Here is a 23,847-nt window from a genome sequence, read left to right as displayed (position 1 = left end):
TTGAACCACAGACAGAATCCCTCTGCAAAAAGGTCTCATGAAAGAAATCTCTATTTGACGGTGACCCCACGACAACGTCCCGACAGCGCACCGCGTTTCCCAGCAGACGGCTACTCGCGAGGGTCACGTCTGTGTGAGAAGAACAGCTTCATTAAAACCCACAAGCCTCGTGTGTCCCCCCCCCCCCCTCCCCTCCCAGACGGTGAACGGTGTTTTCCATTCTGCCAGCCGACCCTTTGATTCGAGTTTTTTCCGACAACCTTCTAACACAATCAGTCCTCGTTTGAACGCGGCCTACTCTCGGGTATCCCATACATATGGATTGATGCTCAGCAGCGCTTTCCTTTGCACTCTAACAAGCAGCGCTTCTTCCAAGTGTTTCGTCTCGTAAACACTATTTGCAACATAACGCCGCATTAAATCCAGCTAAGACACGTGAGTTAAACAATCCTTAAACATTGAAACATTTTTCAGTACAGCCAGCCGACCTGGCCCCACATCGATGTGATATGGTGGAGTTGTATAGTGTAGTCATAGTGGGGTTGAGGGTAAACCTATTGAAACACATCTCGCCCATCTATTGTAATGGAGAAAACTGTTTCCCTCCATTTCTGCCCAAAAACATTTAAGACGAAAAAAATGATCGTATGCGTCACAGCAGGTGTCTGAGACGGACCTCAGACATGTGAAAAGATACCTTTGAGAGGAGAAACCACAAGAATGTATGCGTATTTAAGAACTTTCTCGAAAAGGGACTGTCCAAAAACTATTAGGGGACAGAGGACAACACTCCTCTTTCACTGTTTTAGGGCTTCATTTTAGCAATCAGTCAACTCGATAAGAGACCAACATGTTAAACACAAATAATGTGAAACAAATACATTGATACAGGTGATTAAATGTCTTTTTCACTGCAGATCTTCCATTAGCCATGATGATAATATAATGATATAACAGTAGTAGGAAGAAGGAATACCCACTGCCTTGTGGTCCACAGCAGAGATCGTGAATCATCATCTAAAATGTAATGGCACTATAATGCTGACACATTAGCTGGAAAGCAAAATTCATTTCCCCAGATAATACTTCAATCCGCTCCCCGAGCAGGAAAGCAGCTACAAAACACTGCAGGCACTGTGACCAAGAAACACCGTCACTACAAAACTGAGCGGAGGAAGAAAAAAAACCTGCTCTCCATCGTCTCATTGTGTTTGAGATTAGAGAGAGCAGCCCAGGTCCTGTGCAGTTTGCAGAGAGTCGTTTTGTGTCTCAGTGAGGTAAGAGGCGCTGTATGATTGGGTCCACTGCTCGGCCGCCTCAGGCGAGTCGTTTGTCCTCTACTCAGCCAGGCGACGCACAGACACATTTCCCCGAGACGCATCCAAACCTCCACCGAGGCCTTTAACCTGCAAGGCTCTGAAGGTCCGTCAGACACCCCTAATGTCCTCACACTGTGAGCCTGTGTGTCACAGGTCCTCCTCGGCCTATACAGTGAGAGATTATTATTCAGCGGCTCATGGGGGGGGGGGGTTAAAGGTCGCCACTCTGGGGTTCAGGTCTGGTTTCCTGGTTGCGGCTGCGGCCCAGTCTGGGGAAGCGGGATGACGTTTTGGACCGGGGCGTCTTGGACCCGCCGTCGTTGGCCTGGGGTGTGTCTCTGAATGAGAAGACAGCAAGAAGGAGGAGAAAGGAGCCATGGGCTTTAAATGAACATCTGGCAAAGATCATTACCCAGTTTATTCTTCAAACAAGCCACTGGTGCTGCATCTGGAGACTTAAATGCATCATTTCCCTCCTGCCAGAGGACCTTCTCTTGGAAAACCCGACATTTGTCAGAGCAGCAAATAGACGCTTTCATGCACCGAATACGCTGACTCTCAATGATTCTGCATTAACTGTGCATAAAGCTAATGTTGGTTGAAAATGCTGTCTTTGGTTTTGGCTTTATGGAGCTTTTGTGACGCTGTGCTCTTGTATTGTAGTGCTGGTTAGTCTTCAGATTGTCATTTCGTTCATAACCTGCTTAGCTTACATATTTGTTCATATTGTACATTTCCCTTTTAACAATACAAACGAAAAGGCTACAGGATGAGAACTGTTTCTAGACCAGAAACCCCAACGCGCCAGTGTCCGTGTTAGTGTGAGACCGATTGGTTTCATGGTGTTTTCTGACATTGTACTCTATCACTGCAACGGATTCCTTGCAAATGAAGCAAACACACTTCCCCTTGTACTCGTTCTGCCATGTTTACGTGATCAACTGAGGTAAACGTTTTAATCGGCTAGTAATCAATGTAGGTCAAGTAGGCGCCGACAACTGGTGTTCCAACTAAGAAGTGCAATGTACTGAAAGTGCAATTCATTAGAAATATGCCATATTCTAGTCTCATTCTGCAAACAGGCAGCAGGCCGTAGTTGAAGGTCAGATGGATAAACAACTGCTTAAATGTTCCCTTTAACTGTTTCTGTAATGTTTTAGTTTCGGAGGCTCAAACAAGCCGCCACCCTCTTTAAATGAGGAGTACTGCTCTTGCTACAACTCTGTGAACGCCACTGAGGAATCCACAGATCGACAGGCCCGTGGTGCTATGATGTGATTTGGCTTCTCGTTACTCAGGAGGATATAATCTCGGCAGCTTCATGACATCATTGCCCCAGTTACCCCGACGACCGTCTTCACGACATGTGAACCCCCGATCCCCGAGTCTCATCCGATAACAACGAGGAGGAACGAGAGGCACCCGTCGGGGGAAGAGCCTGCAGTTGAATGCTCTTGCTGCGTTTCATCGCCAAGACGGCGACCTCTGACCTGCTGCTTGTGACGAAGCAGTGATTTGGTTAATAGAAGCGGTGGGTTCAAGTGCTTCTTTGACAAAAGGGATTTTGATTTAATATTGAAAACAACGAAGAGGCAGAGGGCATTTCCCCGTCGGTGTCCAACCGGCCTCTTCAATGAAGCGTCCCAGCTGCTAGCGCTGTGATTAAGGTTGTCTGGGAGGTCCTGGAGTTTGATTCCCACAAGAACAACACAAGCTATAAATAAATGCACTCATGCTGAGGCTGATAGAGTCACCGCGGGCCATATGCTTGTATGTGAGGCAGTAGGGGCTAAAAAAAAATTTAAAAAGCAGCACAGTAGAAGGGCGTCATGTTCAAATAGGCCGAGCTATGGAAGAGACCGGCCTGAAAGCACAGATTCTGTCTCAACCGTCCCGATTCATCAGCCCCGGGGGGGGGGGGGGGGGGGGGGGGGCGGTAGGACCAGATAATATGGGAACAGCTTGAGCTTTGCTAATAAGGCGAACATCATTCTGTTTTCCTCTGGCACTGAATGCACATTCATCAGTGGCACAAGTACCACTCTCCGCCGTGCCAGGCAAGCTCAATGAGGAGCGCAGTCGCACGTTTTGAACTTGACCAAGGTTGGCCAAAAAGCGATGCAATGGGGAGTTATATCAGCAAAAATCGTACTAAATTGGGGGCAGCGTGTGGAGTCAAAACCACAAGCCATCTCATTTATTCATATCACACCGGGCAAAGGGGCTAAATGTGCTAAATGAATTAGGCTTATCCGCTTTCTTTCTCCAGCTCTCAGCATGTGCTGGTCCCCCATTTGGACAGGATATTGACTTGTGCAGGATAATAACTTTTCCAGGCACCGTTGGAATTTGAATAATTTGACTGCAGAGGTGCATAATTAGGATACAGAGGTACACAAACCCAAGCATGCATCAAAGTGATTGTCTAACAGCAAAAGACGGGGTGTGGTGATAAGTTATCTGAATAATAAATGATTCCCAGTACATTTCCTTTCACTCACACTCTCACTCACTCACTCACACACACACACACACACACACACACACACACACACACACACACACACACACACACACACACACACACACACACACACACACACACACACACACACACACACACACACACACACACACACACACACTCTCTCTCTCTCTCTGAGTAAACCTTTTCTGGCTTTGTAACAGGAATAGTGTCACCAAAACAAAAAACCCACAATCAGGCGTTTAGGTCAGTGCAGCATCAGTTTTGATCAAGTGCCTCAGCAGGAGATCTGATGTGCTGGACCACAATCAGTCTTCCCTTCTTTTCTCTCTTTCCTCTGTCTCCTCTTCAGACCCCAGACCAGCTTTCTTTCCCTGCACCTCCAGGCTCCTCTTCATCTTTCTCACTAAACCGCCTCTTGTCATTTTCTCCACTGGCTTCAATTTCTCTCAATGCACCAGAACGTCTGTTACCTGGCGTTTGAGTCTCTCCATCATTGTCTAGGCTTTGCCATTGGGTTACAAATTAAGCAACAAAATGTATAAAAATATTTAAAATCATGCTAACTTGTGGCCACATAGTCATCTGGTAACATTCACAGTGAAAGTGAACAATGTGAGGAAGCATATCTTATGTTTAGTCCATTAATGTCCATAAACAGTGGCATGAGGGCCGTGGAAATGAATATTTTGCTGAATTTACCATGTTCATACACCGCCTATATTGGCAACGGGCCTTGAGCCGTTTGTGCTGGATCATATCTGAGACTTGGCCACTATTTGAGAATTGACAGTGTGCAGTGTTGTTGCATAATCAAGCAAAGTACGGTTTCTCTTTGCGGCCAAACAGCGTTCTCGCTTACCGCTGCATCTTCTCCGTGTTCCTGCCCGCCCCCGCTCATCAAGTTAATGACCCGACTAATCAGGCTTTCATCCCTCACTGAAGATGTTAGACCAGCGCAGGTTTCATCATGTTAAACCATTAAACACCATGACAACACCGGCAGGCCTCAGCGCAGCATCGGCGACAAACTACAGCGTATGCCTGAATACACACACACACACAAGCCAAAAATATCATGGTATGCTGGTCGGTGTTGATTCGATGTCGGCTGCGATTCCATTGCGTCGTGGTCGTGAAAAATCCAGTGTCAGCACATATTACAGCGGGCCCAGAAAAACCTGCACATGCAAGTAAAAGTCCTGAAGCATCAACTTTACTTCATGTGATGCTCAAGATGGCGCCGTGCAAACGCGTTAACGTGATGGTCGTTCCTCTGCTGCGTCAACCCCATGTCATATAAAATAAGATAATAAGATGGAGGGGGCGGGGTTTATATGCCGCCAGAGGAAGATATTTTGGGTTGACTTTTGGGGAGCCTTCATGTCGGCCATCTTTATATGGACTGAGACATAGCTCATTCATTGGACAGTTTTAGTGACGTCATCCTGCACCATCAGTGTCACATGACCCGCAGAGACGATCTCATTCCTGTGACTGAGAGCCAACTCCTGTACGTCAAAGTACAATACTGCTACTCGTACAATGTTGAGGTACTTGTACTTTACTTTAGCAATCCATTACCTGCTATCTACTCCACTAATCTGACATCTTAAGTTACTCGTTACCTTTCAGATTCTAATTATTATCACAAAATACTGTGTGTGCTATTTAATCTAGACCAGGTAGGAATAGACTGAAGCAACAGATAGCATACACAGAGCAGTACGCCTCTGTTTCACTTATTTTCCTCCTGATGTATCTGGGAAAATGTGCACATCTGTTACCATGGTTACCAAATGATCTCGGATAATTCATGCGATCCTCGGAGATCGCTGGACTGGTCTCACAATAAGCAGCTGGATTTAGTAGTTCATCCAATGTATTCAATATGAAATCACACATCTACTTCCACACAGAACGGTGGTCGGTCTGCATTGCTCACATACCACAGAGTCTGATCCAGAACCAGAGTCTGATCCAGAACCAGAGTGAGACCCGTTTCAAGCGGTCTCGTTCAGTCCCCAGCCCAGGGACACTTAGACTGCACTCTTCTCCTTTATCTACGAATAGAAACGCGTGCCGTGATTATTATTTGTAATAAAGGCCATCATCACAGAAGAACTCTACACATTGTGGCCTTTAGCAAAGGCCACAAAGTGAAGAGTCCACATCTATGCCAACTATGTTGTTGTTGCCTGAGCCCGATGACTCAGATGTCTCCAGAGAGGAAATGACATTCCAGTCGGTCGGTGACAGCTGACTGAGTGGAAACCGATGTGAATGTTGACAGGCAATGACTGGAACATCTCATTTTCAGACGGAGCCTGGTCGGGAGGTGGGCAGCCAGGGCATCGTGCACTTTCACACTTGCTGGATCTGAGTGTGTGTGAATGTGCGTGTGAGAGAACAAATACACTTGTGTAGGTGTGCGAGTGTAAAACGCGGGGAAACGCTTGAAAGTTTGTTTACAAGGGATTTGGCATCGTCAGTGACATTAGTCCTCCCTGTTTGTATCCGGTAACAACTACTGCCACAAACAGCTAATTCTGTCAGAACATCTTGTCGATTAAATTGGTATAAGCAGACAAAGTATTGTCCAAAAAACTGATGTTTTTCCTTTTAGACCCACAGCATATAGTGGGATTTCTGCGAAGATTAGAGGCAGCTCTACATTTTTAAAGAGGTATATTATTTGGATTCCACCATGTTTGAGTTGCTTTGGACAAAACACAACTCAAAGCACCATCTAATGCTATGAGTATTCAAAGAAAGTCACAGAGACACACACATTCCCTGATTGATTTGTCCAACATGCCCGTGTGTGTGTGTGTCCACTTACAGACAGAAAGGCAGCAGAGACAGCAGGGTCTCTTTGGTGGGGCGGGCTGTGAACTCTGGCAGCGTCTGCATCAGTTTGTTCATCACCGTGCGAAGGTAGCCCTGCAGCTGCTTCCTCCTCTCCTCCACAAACTTGGCATCCTGCAGAGAGCGAGAGCGAGAGAGAGAGCGAGAGAGCGAGAGAGCGAGAGAGAGAGAGAGTGAGAGAGCTGAGGTTAAAGTGGCAACATGAAGCGTTATTCATCACACGAACATAATACACTCGTTTTAATTCCAACAATGGATTACATGACTACGTGTAAAGGGGTCGCTCGTAGTGATGAACCAACACAGAATTATCAGCCGATTCTGCAGTCCCCCGCAGACTTACGGAGCTTTAAACTAATAGTTTTGGTTTTTACGGCCCACAGCTTCACTGTTTTTCCATAGCGTTCCCACCAGTGATGTTTTCAGATGCAACAGGCAGCTGTTTCCAGCGAAAGAGCTCTTGAAATCACAACGGGAGGAAGGCGGATCTTAAGAACACATGCCGTCTTAAGGGAACATGTTGCTTATGAGACGATGTCAACAGTTAGTCTGTTTAAATCCGATTTGATTTGGGCAGTTGTGAACGCAGTAATGGTGTTCTGGTGCGGACCAAAACACAGCGCTATGGGTTCGCTAGGAATCGGGCCGAGACCTCTCACAAGCGGGGTCAGATTGCAGTGGGAACATAATCTGACCCTGTGGCTTGTGAAAGCCCCCTTAATGACCTGTGGCTCTGGAGTAATTATGTCTTGTCGCTGTGCAGGATCAGATCTTGAATAGGTGTTAAGCCAACTAATGCTGATAATGACCAGGCCTCCACATACCACGTCTCCCATAACAAGCAATGCTCCACACTTTACCTTCATATTTGTGTTTATTTTGTGATTTGGTTGCTGATGTTGAAGAACAATTCGGCACGGTCAAATGAGCATTCACTGCCCCTGATTTGAAAAGATAATATGATCCATAACAATCAAACAATTAGATAAATACAACACACATTTAAAAAAGCAAATCGTACCGGTAGTCGTTGAGAAGCAGAACAGAAGAAGAGTCCGCAATATTGCATTTGGAGACCTTCAGTTTTTGTTTTAATTTTGTAAATTAAAAATATATTAGTATTGACTCTAACTCTTACAATCCAGAAGAAAAATTAATTAAAAAATCAATTTTTCAATTGTTAAATGAATCAGTGGTTTGACCTTTTCATGTTTATTTCATTACTCGGGGAGACTCTGATGCACAATTAGCACGTCTTTTTCTGAATACATGAATTCAATTACCGTAAAAGATATATTTTTTTGTCGCTGTCAAAACAACTGAAACAACCACAGAGAGTAATGCATGAAGAATGTCACACTTTTCTCCCAGCGCGACACAGATCTAACCACCACAACCAATCAATGGCAAGGGTTCTGCCATTGTGCCATGCACAGTGACTTTACGGCCTTTGGCTGCATATTCCTGGTGCAGTTTGTTCGCATTCTTCCACTGCGAACCAACCAGAAAGTTGGTAGATGACAGGCAGTACAGTGGCCAGAGAGAACTTTCAAAACAGAGAGTAGATGAGAGGTTCACTGTCGCCCCAAGTAGTGCATAAGCGTGGATCACTGAACTCTGCTCCGTGCCGGGTACAATGGGCGCAGTAGGACCGGGTAAATGTGATGTGACAGATTAGGACGTGCGTGCCAGCGTGGCTTTCATGCCGTGTCAACGCGATGAGGGACACCCCTGGCTGCTTTCATGGATGTCGGAGCAGCGAAAAACACTAATTGACATCGTGACGAACTCGTCCGACGGAAGAGACGGAAGGCTGAAGAGGCCAGGTGCAGTCTCTCGTGTGCAGAGAGGAGCGAGAAGGCCGAGCAGAAATTGCTGTGGCATACGGATGCAGGTACAAGGCTGATGCCGTCTGCGCACATCAAGCTATCTCGACACTGCTCCTTCCTGTGCATTTAATGTGAGCAGGGCAGCGCAAACAGCCACATGTATGAAGTGTATTAAGGTTATTCCCTCCACATTGGCAGCCCATAATGCTTTAGTACAGCATCCTTACTCCTCACCTTTCACAATAAAAGCCCTAGACCGCTGGCATCACTGCGTACCAGAGGGAACTTAAATTCACTTTCCCGAAGAGTGAACTGAGCAAAATAGCTTACAATATGTATTTATGACAGTATTTATTATGGATGTTCCACCAATACAGAATCTGTTTTTTTTCAGGTATGGGCAGGAGAGGGGAGACGTCAATGGAAGAAAAGCGTAAATTAGTCACATATGCGCCGGGGTCTTCACAACTGCTCAGTGAATTTGCTGCCAGCTTTACGCCTTTCAATTCTGGGGAAGGGAATAAAAAAAATCCCAAAAAGCACGTCTGAAGAACTAACAACAAAAAACATATTCAGAACTGAACAGAAAATCGATGCTTTTGACCAAGACTTCGATCCTGCTTGAAAATTGTGGAATAACTGTGTTTTACAATGATTGTGGCTTTTTTGGTTTTATTTCGTTCCAGAGACTGAGACAGGAGGGATGTAAGGACGCCATGTAACGGAAGTCCCCGGCCAGATTTGCTGGTTGCATATTAAGCTGCTGTCTTGGCTAATTCAGACACTGATAATGAGCAGACTGAGAACTCATTTTGTCGAAGGATTTACCGTATGTGAATCAGGCCCTTAGTGTCTGGCATATTTTCTGGAAACAAAAAGTTTCTGAGCTTCACACATGCAAAAAAAAAAAAGAAGAATAAAAACCACCCCAGAACTTTCCAAGTCACCACTTGTTTTTCAGGGACATCAGCCGAGTGCTGATTTGAGCCTGCAGCACACTTGACTTAAACGAGAGTGCACAGCATTGGGACACGCTCGCCACAAAACAAGGTCAACACTTTCCACCAAGTCAGCCCACGCCGGGGCGCAGCGAGGCTGAACGGGCTGTTCTCTGAACATGCACCAAAACCGTGGGTCCGGGCCATGCATAAAACATCACAGGCACTTCAGGAACGCTCATGCAAGACCTCCACAACGTCTCTTTGACATAATTAAAAGTAAAACACGTATATTGCATAATATGTGAACACAACATGGTTAATAATTCACTTTGTTGTTTCTGATTAATTCATGATTTGAATCACTGTTCTCATCTTGCCTATACTCTCCCCGTGTAAATGTCATCCTCCTTATGTAGGTTTTTCTGTGTAGACTTCAGTATCACATCGTTGTTAATGAGTTGGCACACGATTGGCTGATGATCACGTGCTCTCCAGCTTTGAAGTGGACGAGGTGAATCGTTCCATTGTGTGCTCTCCGAATGCTAGGAGGGCGTCTTGGCGAGCCTCTGTAGGACCTGACGTAAAAGGACCCGTCCTTACCCGGAAGCATCAAGTGTCAACCAACGGGAACAACCGGCGATTCCAGGACGTTAGTGCTCAGAGCCTAGAAACTGTTTGGCACACATGCCCGTCGGAAATGGAAAACGTGACGTTTTTACACTGCAGTTTTTGCACGGATTAAACAAACTAAATAAAATGTGTTCCTTAGGGATCTTGAGGTGGAGGTGGGCTTTCTTACCAGGTTAGCGGTTGCGCCCTTTGTTATAAGCTAAGCTAACCAACTGCTGGGAAGAAATCAGAGTCGTATTGATCTCATGTCATCTATCTGCCAGAAGGCAAATAAGAAAATTTCCCCAAAGGTGGAACTTCTGCTTTAAAAACATTATATTTCCCTCTGAGCAAACCCAAACTAATGTAAAGTAACGTGAAGAACATTAATAAGTTGTGGTATCAACAGCGACTGAAAGCTAATTCAGAGCCTGAAGTCAACAGTGAAATTTTACGAGTCGGCTTCAGTGACCAAGACCACAGCGATACAGCGTAGCGGCTCGACACATCCCATTAGTCTGCAACCGTTGATGTCAAAACTCGAGAAAATCAAAGTCGATCTTCCACACAGTCTCATACGACTGCTCGCTAAACATGGACGTGCTGATTGAGAGAGTTATCCCAACCGTCTGACGAAGCAGATCACCAAAAGACTCTTTCCCAGTGCGTCTCTTTTAATCCGTCGCTCCTGGGAAAAGAACCACGACGTCTCCATTGAGAGAACAAGGAGAGCGAGATAAAAGCCCAAAACAAAGCCATTTGTTTCGGAGCCTGAGGCGGATGAGTGACTTCAAGGAGCAGGAGGGGAGACAGTGACACAGAAATTGGTAATTGAAAGAAAAAAAAAAAAAAAGACTCGCAAGGGCCTTTGGACACAAGTCATAAAATGTGGATGAGGTGCAGCCAGTGAGAAACGCTGATAGCTGGAGTCTGGGGTCTGACGACAACGTGTCTTTGATGTCATCATTGTGGCTTCTCTCTGTCTCAGCGTTCGCATCAGGGGGGATTTGACAGGCGCGACTTGGGAACATTTAGCCTGTATGCCTGGCCAGGCCCCTGACAAATCAGCTGGTTAAGAGCTGACACAGCCAGAGTGTGTGCATCTGAATCTCTATGTCTGTGTGTGTGTGTTTAACATCATCTGTATTGTTGGGTCACACAGCTGGACGGTCTCTCCCAAAAGCGCTCGGAGGCACAGCGAGGGAGAGTCTCATTAGCGGGACCGGCCGGGACACAGATGCACAAATGAGTCAACGAGGCAAAGTCTTGGTGGCGGCGAGGACTCGCGGGGGCCACGGCTGCCGGCTGATGAGACATGAGCCAATTTCTAAACGAAATGAATCCAAACGAGGAGTCACTCAACAGTATTCACATGACTGCTCCTTAAATAGCGATGGCTGAAGGTGTCCTGTTGCATTTAACTAAGGGTTCTGTGCATGTTCTATCATCTATAGATGGTTTGTTGGAGATTTATGAAGGTGAACTTGGTTTCATGGAACAGAGGCTTGAGGCCCACATGTTTCGTCTTGGCATGCATCAACACAATCTCTTCATATTTTGAAACGTTCTAAGAAATAAAACAACCTTTCATGAAAAAAACAATTTTCCCTATTTCAACATAAAAGAAGAAAAGGCCTCGATATTTACGAAAGGTTCGCTGGCTGGAAAAGGTTGAGAGCATTGTGCGTAACATACTGCTAAAAAAACAATACAGACATTGGCAGACATATCTATGATATATTAGTCTCTTCAGGTGTAACGTGATTCAAGCAGACGGTGCAGCAGTTAAGCCCACATTCGGTTAACACTTCTAACCCTGTTGCACTATTGATGAGTCCTGACACCACACGAGGCAGAAGATTAGCTGAACGGTCCAATCACAGAGCACTGGCATGCAAGCTGCCTGAGGAGTCAGTGAAGTGTTGTAGCACAGACGATCTCACAAACGCGTGTGTGTGTAAGTTACCTGCTTTGCATGAGATACGTGTGTGACGTTTTTCCGTCAGATCTCTACCGACTTAAATCCACAGCAGGGCGGACCTGCTGCTGTGTTTCCCTCTGAGCCGTCGATCATTCGGGGGAAGTGTGGACGCGATGATGAAACCGACTGTCCTCGTCATGTAATAGAGTAAGTGAGGTGTGTTTGAGCACACATTTCCTCTACTGCCTGATCTCCACTGGCAGTTGGCATGTTTCATCCTTTGCAGAGAGAACCACAGCGGAGCAGATCTCCACGGTGCTGCCGTCAAAAGGCGTTTGAGGGTCTCTCCCTCTCGCTTCACTGCTGACATGAACATTTCTCCATCATTCGCCACGCATCATAGTGAGAGGCCCTGTGTCTGTGTGTGTGTGTGTGTGTATCAAAATCAGCTTTGGGTGTGCAACACTGTCGCGAAAGTGTCACTTTGTAACGGAAGAAAGCAGGAAAGAGGACTTAAAGACCGATTGTTGCAAAAACTAAGTGCTTTAAAAAGTACTTATTACTTTTACTTTCGTAGTTCGATACGTCACTAATAATATTACATCGTTATTATAATCCTCTGGACAAAATCTGCACAGAAAATAACCTTGAATGCGGATTAAGCAGGGAAGTCAGTAAATCTGTCTGCAGCGATCTATGAATGAATGTGTACATCTCTGCATCGAGGTTTACGTGACGTCGGGTTGCGTCGCTTTCAAAAAGCTGTTTCCGCGTCAACTTGTCGCCCCCAGGCCGCTGGATTTTCTTTCGCTTCCTGCACATGTTCAAACGAATGGAATGAGTGCCATGTTCGCCACCTCATTTGGTGTGAATGCAGCTTTAACTGTGGCTTTAAGGGAGTTTATTGGGTTTACAGTTACCCATTTTACACACAATCCCCCAATTAAGACAATGCAGCAGGACAGAGATTGCTGAAAACTGAATTTCCAGCACGATTATTTGAAACAAGTAAAACAAGCCGACTCGAAACATCAGCATTACTGTGGGAGTAAAATAATCTTGGCAGCAGCACTGCTCCCCTCCTCACCTTAAGAAGGCTGTTTCCACCGCCGACACTGCAAAGTGCTCCTAGAGAGCCAGAAACAAACACCGACTGGTTTGAAATAACAGGGAAGCTCAACACTGCAGGCCTGCTGATTACCAACAACACCACACGCACAACAAACACGCCTGAATATACAAAGTACGCACTCCATGCTGCAGAGGCTCACTTCTGGGGTATAGAGACACACACACACACAGCCAATACATTCTCTCTGAAACACACACAATAACTGTCTTTTATGCTGTGCAGCACAGGCACACACACACGTGCACACTTCACCAATCTGTTACTTATCAAATCTTTGAGCTAAAAAGCCGTCCACCTGCTCCCTCATTTCATTTCAGTCTGGTCCCTAAGGCCTTGAGCTCTGTTTCCTTCAAAACTTCTGCTGCTGCAGCAGCAGCAGCTCAATTGAGAAACGTAAAGAAATTATTACATTTATTTCATTTCACAGCTTGAAGGTCTTCATAAGATCCAGTGGTGGGCCGTCAGGGCTACTGTCTCCCTCAGTTGCTCTGCTTCCAGTGCAGCTTGTTTTAAATTGAGCTTTTATCCAATCAGATTTCACCTCTGTGTCTCTAGGTAAGAACAGAGGCCGAAAACGAAACTTAAGCAGAGGCTTAGTCGGAGTAGTAAGAGTTCAACTTGAAAGATATGGAAGAAATGATGACTTTTTTTGCATTTTGCTTGGTGTAGATAATTATTTGGCTGAAGGAGAAACGGATTTGTGAGTTGGGATTTAACCGTTGGATTAAACTCTTTGTCAACAAAGAAAGGAGGATGGAGTTTGTCTTTAAGTCAACTGCATTTGTTTTTTTACATCTAATATCTGAACGGCCCTCGACTGTGTAGCAGAATGCGTGTTGCTGCAGGTCTGCTGGATTGATTTGTTGCTCTGTTGTCACATGAATATATGTGACTGGTTCTTGCGAGTTTGTTGTTGTCATTGTGTTAATTATATAGATTTGGACTGTATGCATTGTCCGTTAATTACGAAGCATACCGTCATGCGTGGAGTTATTGTTTGACAAGGCAGTACTGATAGTGTCCATGACAAATGTTCTAATTTGAAAACCTTCTGTCAAATGGGTTGAATGGTTAAAGAAGTTAAACAAGACAGGGAGAGAGATTTTAGCTTCCGTCGACATACGGCTGTATATTTTAGGCTTTAGTATCGACGTGGAAGACAAATGAACAGAGAAGCTGGTCTCCACAGTGCAAACCTGACTTGAACATCATCACTGCGGGCACAGTGTATTTGTGAAGTAATAGAAACTGTTAATGGAGAGAGTGGGGGAGGAAGAGACCTCAAGAGGCTTATAAATGGATCCACTCAACACAAAAAGAAACATGACGGCAAACAAAGGAAAGGGTAATTTGGGTAAAAAAAAAAGAAAATGAGATGAAAATATATAGCTAATGTGTTATGTATTATGAGAAGAAAACACTGAGTGAATGCAACTGAAATATAAATCAAGACAACAGAAGAAGAGGTGTTTGACAACATCTATTATTTACGCCTGTTATGAAGACTGATTGAATTTCCACCGTAACGTCATCAACCCTGAAAACCATAAACTGAACTCTTCTGGTTGAAAGTTTCAACACACACGAGTGCAGCGAGGTCAGGAGAAAAGAGTCTGGTGTTTAGCTACTCTTGATACTTGACAGGAAAGCGTAAAGCGAGTGTCCATGGTGTGTGTGTGGGTCTCTTCCAGCAGTGCTCCTGCTTTAAATTGTAGTCAGAGAGCAACAAAACCGGGGGCTGTTTTCTGTACGGTGACGGACGACTTCCTGGAGATGGTGAAAACCAATAATTCACACAAACCTGCAGCGTAATGGGCTTTCAGAGAGCTTTCCAGCACACAATGACACAGAGGCCTGTGATAGACACTTGGACTTCCACATGATCCCACACGGTCCTGCAGACCCACAACACACACACACACACACGCACACGCACACACACACTCCTCTCACAACCTCCTCTCACAACTGCAGCACCTGCACATTGGCGTTCAGTCCCTTTGGAAAGAGCAGTGTCGTTGAAGGTGGGGGAGTCAGACCAGCGTCAAATCAGACCAGCCACAGAATTGGGGTCAGAACCAAATTATCTCCCAAATGTTGGAGGGAGACAGAGGAGAACATGATGAAAAAGGAGGGCGAGAGGAGAGGGGTGAGGGGGAGCGATAGAGAGAGAGAGAGAGAGAGAGAGAGAGATCTCCGAGTAACTAGACAGGTAAGTGAGCCATGGAGACCTGGAGCAGTGTTTGTTCCCTGTAGATGAAGAGGGAGGTTTGGTGTGTGTGTGTGTGTGTGTGTGTGTGTGTGTGTGTGTGTGTGTGTGTGTGTGTGTGTCAGGAAAAAAAGATTGCGAAAGAGCAGAAGTGAGTAAGTGCTGGCAGGGAAATGGTGCTGGTTAACTCCATCTTTTCAGGCCGACATGAATTTTTTTTTGATAACTGGTCCAAGTCATGTGGGGATTGTGTCTTTCATATGAAAAGGGTTGAAACGACCATTCAGTGCAGCCCTCCCTCTGAAGGGAGAGCTTAGCGACCATGACTAGGCACAGAGAGTCTGCAGAGCTTTGGCGTTGTCCACATGGGGGCTGTGGTAAGAGCTACACTCCGCATTTAAAGAGTTTAGAGGATGGTGTTTTTGTTTTTAAGCCAATCTAAAACTAAAAAATCTAAAGTTTTAAGTCGTCGTTAAACATTAGCTGAAATGTTAGCATGTCCGGCTAACTAGCTTACCACTGTATTATTGTTGTTTTGCATCATTATTCTATATTTTACGCAACAACCCCGACAACGCCTGTCGTCACATTGAGCCACTTGTTAGCAACCGCATTTTTAAAAGACATATAGAAGCTTCAAAAGCCAGGAGTGGGGTATTTACTGACCTATTTCTTTATGTCTTTGAACAAAATGTTACAATCTGTCGTGTTAACCACAGACCTTATTTCAGTCATCTAACCAAAGCCATTGACTGAGACGAGGGAACCTTGCCTGAGACTGGACAAACTAATTTATGGAGCCATCCAGAGCGTAATTAAGACCCATTTATCAAGATTATCATATTAAAACGAGGAAGCTGCAAACATTAATAAGACAGCTGGATATTTCGTTTTCCACCAACTCCTGCAACTAACATTAGCTTAATTAGCTAGCTAAAGCTAATACAATCTGCAAACAAAATCGACGATTGATGAATGAAGAAATTATAGTTCTGCTTAAAAAAAATCAAGGACCCGTTATGTTTGATGTTTTACAGATTGTGTGCATAATTATCAAGGAGGTCTTTATGTACTACTGCTCCACAGAAGTGTTGGACACAGTCACAGAGAAAGGTCCACAGTCGGTCACACACAAACAGGTCGTGCTCACCTTGTTCCCTATGGCTTTCTTGGGTGGGAAGTTGAAGGTGTCCACCTGTGGAAACTGGGTCCTCAGGTGGTTGTGGAGCTCCCTGAACTCGGTGTAGCGCCTGTACACGTTCCACTCGTTGTCCAGGATACGGATGTAGACCTGGGGACAGGGAAGACACAACACCATCATCATCATCATCATATTCAACATCAGCATGTCCTCAAATCATCAATACAAATGCAACACTATAGAGACAAACTGAAACCCCCTTTGAGAAGCTGACGAAACCAGAACTCATTTATCAAATATTCAAAAGGGTAAAAAAGAAAGAAAACCGCAATAGCACGCTGTAGAGCTCTTACAGTGCTTTACAACGAATGAATGAGATGGGTGAAAGAACGACGTCCTCTCATCCTTGTGAATGCGTATTTTCACTTAAATGCTGCAACACACAACAGAGGAAAGAAAGTCTGTCTATAGGTGCGACTGTGGTGCCACCATTTCCATGCACCATTAGCTGCTTTATTCAGACTCGCGAAAGATGGAGGGAGCAGAGGGAGAAGGAGAGATGAGCCTATTACAAGGATAGAGAGCGAGAGATGGGTCCCATTTTCACAGTGGAAACACAGAGACAGGCTTTTGACAATTCAATTCAAAAAGTGCCCATCGACAAAACATACGGACTAGATTCAGGTGCACACAGACAGAAATTGATTTAAAAATTGACGAAGCTCCTTCATGCAAAAAGTCAAGACACAAGAGTGGCTGTGGTGCAGCCTTTTAGAGGTCTCAGAGAACGTGTTAGTCAAACGCAACTGCTGAAAGAAGGCAACGGTTTGAACTGCTCTCTCTCTCTCTCACGCTTCAAATACAACACAACACTATAATTGGCTACCGGGAGAGAATGTCTGAAAATAAGTGGTGTTGTTCCCACATTTAAACAAGTATCACATCTGTGCAAACATGTAATGACGAGATATTTCACTGGATTAATGAAATCTCAGGCCCACTAGTGGCACTGGAGGAAACATCAGAGGATCACACAAGTCCTTAGGCTGTATCCTCTTTAGGACCATGAATTCCTGGGGAAAATAAGATCCGGAGCAAAGCAAATATCAGTTCTTCTGGCTAAACACCTTGATATCATGACGATATTGGAGGGTTGACTATTGCTTTCACAAAATACTTACACAATGACTTTTTTTTTATAAATAATCACCAGTAATGTGTGTCTGTAAAGACTGAGTGGGTGAAGGCAAATGATAGAACAGCTAGAAGAAAAAAAAAGGGCCGGTAAGTTCAGAGATTTTAACGAAAAGTGAAACGCTGACAAGACAAAACGTTTGCCATGTTACGATATGTTGCCCAGCCCTGCTTCATATCATGATCAACATGATCAATAAGGCATTTGGGGCTCAATGGTTGGCTTTAAGGAATTACCCTTCTTAAAAGACATTTGGTGTCCATGTCAACCTCTAAGACATTTTGACGGACATTGGTGCAAGTGGATAATGACGGGTTTTTGTTTTTTTATAGTTTTAAGGGCAACTGTTCTTTTACCGAGTGCTCTTTTGTCAGCATGCATGCTACTGTGCAGTCTCGGTTACACGGCAAACACAGAAACGTGTGACATTTTGGACAGCCATTAAGAGGAGCCCGACAGCTGAGGCTTTGTTAGCCGTCCTAAATGTCTCGCTGACGGGCACGTCGAGACGTCGTTAATGTTATAAAAAGAGATGTGAAAATAACTCTTCACGGTATAGTTGAATAGAACGATCTAAGGAAGGGCACGTAGCGTCATTTAAATGGATATCTACGCAGTGAGTGGGAGGTGTTTCTAATCATACGCTTGTATCTTGTGTTTTTTAATCACAGAATTATAGAATGATACGCTAAAGGGTTATAACGTGGTATGAAAGCGAGGAAACTCTGATGTAAAGCTGAATTAATTGCCCACAGACTTTAAAACCCTCTGATATACAGTCACTTGTTTGCATGAAGAGCAGCAGCCGCCCTGAAAGACGGACCAGAGTGCGGAAAACGACAGCGGTGGCTGACGAGATGGGAGCAGACAAGGCTGCTAATGGATGGGACACTTTGTCATCTCAGCACTTTGTGTCTGACACACAGAAGCACATCTACGTTTCTACCAACTTCTTTTTTGCAAGTTAAGGGAAGGACTGTGTGTGTGTGTGTGTGTGTGCGTGGACGTTACGCCTTCTTACAGCTTAGTGTACGGCTGACTAATCTGGGTCATAATGAATCCCGTATTCAAGACGAATCAAAGAGTCTTTGACTTTATTTTTATGACAATTTTCAGATTTTGATAGATGACCAAAAATGTAGGAAAAACAACTCACCAAGCGAGAGTGCCCTCTACGGGTAGGTTGTTTTGTTTTTCATATATCATCTAGATCAGGGGTGCCCACACTTTTTCGGCTTGCGAGCTACTTTTAAAATGACGAAGTCAAAATGATCTACCTACATTAAAAATGCTGAATATCTATTTATATATATATATATATAGGCAAGGCAAGTTTATTTGTATAGCACATTTCAACAAGGTAATTCAAAGTGCTTCACATAAAACCATTAAAAGCATCAAAACATAAGGTGAAAAAGGAGATTTAAAAACAATTAAGAACATTCATTGCATTAAACATTTTTTTTTAAACAGTGTAAGAAATAAAATACAGTAGTAAAATGCAGAAATGCAGGAAATTGATTAATATATTAATTGAATGTGGTTCAATTAAAGGCAGCAGCAAACAGAAAGGTCTTCAATCTTGATTTAAATGAGCTGAGGGTCTCAGCAGACCTGCAGCTTTCTGGGACTTTGTTCCAGATATGTGGAGCAGAAAAACTGAACGCTGCTTCTCCATGTTTAGTTCTGACTCTGGGAACAGAAAGTAGACCGGTCCCAGACGACCTGAGGGGTCGGGATGGTTCATAAGGTAGCAGCAGATCAGAGATGTATTTTGGCCCTAAATCATTCAGTGCTTTGTAAACAAACAGCAGGATTTTAAAGTCAATTCTTTGTATGACACACTGAGTATACTTTATATTTACAATATATGTTGGCGTACCTTGCATAACTGCATGAACCCTTATGGCACAATACAATGCTGTACATTTTTGGTCATGACCTTACTCTGATGACTTGCACTGAATGGGATTGGCCAGAGTTGTATAGTCCGGACAGTAGTTGCTGGTGTCCGCCTCAAGCAGACTTCAAATGTTCATCAGTCATGGTGGAACGGTGTTTGGTCTTAATGTTCTTCATGTGGGAAAAGGCTGACTCACATAAATGAGTAGAGCTGAATAATGCAGTCAAGAAGGTATCACATGTCCTCATGTTTGGGTAATTTTCCTCTCTGAGGAAACTGTCCATGAGCCCTGGACTTCAGCTGAATGTCAGCTTGCAGTGTCAGAATCTCATCCTCCACTCCAGACGAGTTCAGGTGAAACAGCGTTGACATTTTTGATGCGAGTGAATCAACCTCAATATCTTCCCCAAATGTGCAGCACATAAGTGTAGCAACTGGCTCGAGTAAAGCAAAGTCTGGAAAGCGTTTGTCAAACTCTGACAGACACTTGTCAACCTGCTCTGTGTAGCGCGCGCTGTCGAGTTACGCACACGCCTTCCGCTGAGTCTCCAGTTCTGACGCCAGGTTTTGGAAGTTTCCCAAATCATGGCGCTGCAGCTTTAGATTCTTTAGTAGAAATAAATTGGAAGGCTAACTAATTAGCTCGCCGGAGTTTTGCGGTTGACCGCGCATACGTGGTGACCCATGTGTTAGAAAATCAAGTGGCAAATGCCATGAGGAAATCAAATTTTTTTTGAATGGCATGCGATCTACCCGCACTACCTCCGCGATCGACCGGTCGATCGCGATCGACGTATTGGGCACCCCTGATCTAGATCAATATGTTATTATTCACAACTTTAGTCTGGCCTTGAGTGAAAAATAAGCACCGACATATCCATCACCTTCATAATCTCCTAAAAAAAACATTGCAGAGCCGAATTCACACATCCACACATGCTTGCCTCAACCCCTCCGTCACCGTAAAAACATGATAATAACAATAATAATAACTACATAATCCTTCATGAACATAAGGTACAGCCTGCCTCAAAGCGCACACTACAATGGGTTCATATAGCTATATGTGCTACATGTACAGCCACATGTCGTCTCTTGGCTCTGAATACACATCCGGAGCTGCATAAGCACACATGTGGCGATAGCATCAGTCCCGTGGTGTCTGCAGTGTGTCAGACATCAAACGGCTCCACACACGTGACGGCGGTATTAGCACAGCGAGCGTAATCCACTCTACACCATCTCATTGGCGCATACGCAGCGACCAGCTCTCTCCTTCCCGGACGTATCACAAATAGTCTTTCATAAAATCTCGGCGACATCCAAAGTCAGCATCTTTGAATATTTGAGCAGCGGCGCTTTGATTTCTCCAATAAAAGGCGTCTTCAAACGGGGACGGGGCCTCTAATCATGCTTCAGAGCGACCTCGCGGAAAAGGGGTCGATGGGTTGAAAAGCTCGACTGTGATGGACACGGTCTTATTGTCTGTATTTAAATGGCTTATGAGAATATCTGAGAAAGCATTATAATACGTTTGATGAAAATATAACCCCAATGAGTCAATACAAGAAGGAAAATCCACCTTTGGAAGTATCAGCAATTTGTGATATAAAGGATGGAGGGTTTATTAAGTAGTGAAGTGCTGTAATTTAATTCTTCGGTGTCACGACTTTTCCCACAAAATTGACTCACCTACCTCAGCTGCAAAATCACTGCACTCAGCTCCGTAGGGAGGGTTTTAAGGGGCTAAAATTAAACATGTAAATACAAAGCTAATTAAACGCTCAAATAAATAAATAAGTAACGTAATGCTTAATTGCCACCATAAATGAACAAATCACAAATGAAATGACAATAAATGTTAAATCCATTTGTGCATTTATTGATCTGTTTGTAATTGTATTTATGTATCTATATATACTCTCTTGTAACTTGCTGCAGCGAAGTAAATAAATCAGCTTAAAGCCTCCGATTGGTAAATTAACAGTTTTACAGATGATAAGCCTCTTCGCCGGAGAGATGTTTTCAACATTCGAGCAGTTATCCACAGGAATACAACGAAATGGACCCGGGAATACAGGGTACCTCGGCACAAGATGCCGCTGTTAAAATGCATAGAATGTAACGCAACAACATGGGCCTAATGCGAGAACATTTTCATATAGTTACCCTAAATCTCCCTTACACTGTGCCTATACGGGAGACATAGCGTGATCACAGACTTGAGTGGGGGTCAACTGCACAATGAGCTTCAACAGACGAAAACAAAATGTATTTAGCAGCGCCAGTAGTCATGTTAGAGGACATCATTGACATCATTTTTTATAGCCCCTAAAAAAAGATCAGAAGTCTTTATGTTATTTAAAACACAGAACTTTTACCCCCCATGTGAACAACTTGTTTGTTCTCGGTTGGGTCTAAAAATATTAACACAGAGATATTATTATTTTAATCTTTTAGCTGCTCACTTCAGTGAGTTGCACTTATTCCGAGAGATCATTACTGACCTTTAAGACCGAACGTCACGGCGCGAGAACAGGCTCAATATATACTGTGTGACAAAGAACTGATAAAAACTGGAGCAATGACAAGAGGATGTCAAATAAAATGCTTTTTATAAGTCTTCTCGACGCGTCCTTCCGGTGAGCGATAATTAATTTCAACAATCAATGTCAGATGTGCTCTGTGGTGCTCCCAGCCTGCTTCGATGTGAAAAGGCTAGCATGAGCTCCACTTTATTCGCGAACACCTCAGCAGCGGCAGGTGGTCCGAGGTCTGCTGCACACATACATTCACAAAGACGCGTGATTTCAAAGTGCAAAGAAGTTCCAGCCTTCACGGGAGGAATCCACATGACGCCGAGGAGAACAAGCAAAGTGCACACCAACGCTACATCTCTGCGGACGTCTCTCAGCACGACAGCTCCCTGAGGAAAAGAGCACTTGCATGCCGTGAAATAACGACAGAAATAAAGATCTGAAACAGGAAGTCTGTGAAGGGATAATTGCAGCCTTTTTCTTTGCTTGACATTTCACTGGATCTTTAGCCTGCGGGTATTCCAACAAGCAGGTGGAATTAGGGGTAGTCGTGAGCCACTGCCGAGAATTTGCAGAAAGTGCAGATGATAATGATGTCTCTCTCTCTCTCTATCTGATGTATTTCTTTGAAAAGAGCTTGGTCTGTTGTTCCCCCGTCTGACAGGCATCTGTAGGAGATCCCACTCTGGTGTGCAAACCCATTTGCGGCACCACAGGACACCCACACAGAGAGCCTTCTAGCTCGCTTCACAGTTGACGGCTGACGTCTTTCGTTGACCAATCTATGGTACGACCAACATGATGACAGCGATCACTGAAACAGATCGAAAACACAACAAACCAAAATCCATCTGCCTCCGGGCCTATTTCAACATGTCGGTTGACTTTAAAGAAACGTTACACTGGTGAAAGGTGTTGATCAAACCAGAGGGAAGCAAGAAAGAAACAACCGAAACACAAACAAATCGCGAAAAACTAAAATTAGCAGGTTTTAATTGCGAGGCTATGATTTAAACCTTTGAAAAACCATTGGGGGAAAAAAAAGAAGCACATGAAAGAGAACAGCTTGGAGCACCGGAAAGACACAAGCGGTGCAAGGATGTCTTTGGTGTGTGCGTTCTAGTGAAGGAGACAGAATAAGTGGGCAAAAGAGAACGATTCAAGTCAAGCCAACGCAAAGGCAGCAGAGGCTCATGTCACCCCCCCCCCCCCCCCACTCTTCACAGATCATTGTTGAAAATAACAATTGCCCAATTAGGCAGGAAAGGACTGCCGTGAATGTATGAGTGCATCCCTGACCCCGTTTCACTGCCTGAAACCCGCCATCCAGGCACGCAAGATCCCTTGACTTTTCCTTTGAGGTTGAAATGTGTAGTTTTGAGTAAAATGTCTTAACAACAATAGTTTGGTCGAGAGGTTCATGTCCCAGAGAGGATGGTTTGTAATAACTTTGGTAATGTTCTGACATCTAGCACCACCATCAGGTTAAAAGCTCAACTGGTCGGTTTATAACCAAATACCTGTACAGTCTCGCCATTAACCGTACTTTGAACTTTGTGATAGTTCGCAAGCCACCAAACTAAAACGGAGACAACGGTGGACATCAAACATCGGCATCTTACTGAATAAGTTACTGAATAAGTTACATACTGAATTAGACTCTGTGAGAAGAGCCAGATGATGCAAATGAGGAAAACAAAAGGAGACGTAGGGGTGTGCAAAATGACATTAGATCGCGACCGGTTGAAATGTCTCAAT

The 23,847-nt window shown here is 44.4% G+C and overlaps 1 protein-coding gene across 1 annotated transcript in view; it reads right to left on the bottom strand.

The window, feature by feature from the left end:
• Window positions 1-212: 212 nt before the first annotated feature.
• Window positions 213-23,847, bottom strand: part of snx29 (sorting nexin 29) — a 93,947-nt gene continuing 70,312 nt past the window's right edge. The window contains exons 19-21 of the mRNA XM_079292902.1: window positions 16,464-16,604; window positions 6,647-6,786; window positions 213-1,657 (exon numbers count right to left, since the gene is read on the bottom strand). Of these exons, the coding sequence (XP_079149028.1) occupies window positions 1,531-1,657; window positions 6,647-6,786; window positions 16,464-16,604 (408 nt within the window). The 3' untranslated portion in view covers window positions 213-1,530. The remainder of the gene's footprint in view (window positions 1,658-6,646; window positions 6,787-16,463; window positions 16,605-23,847) is intronic.

This window comes from Melanostigma gelatinosum, assembly GCF_949748355.1.
Source record: "Melanostigma gelatinosum genome assembly, chromosome: 21".
NCBI lineage: Eukaryota > Metazoa > Chordata > Actinopteri > Perciformes > Zoarcidae > Melanostigma > Melanostigma gelatinosum.
This window is presented reverse-complemented; position numbering and strand designations above follow the sequence as displayed.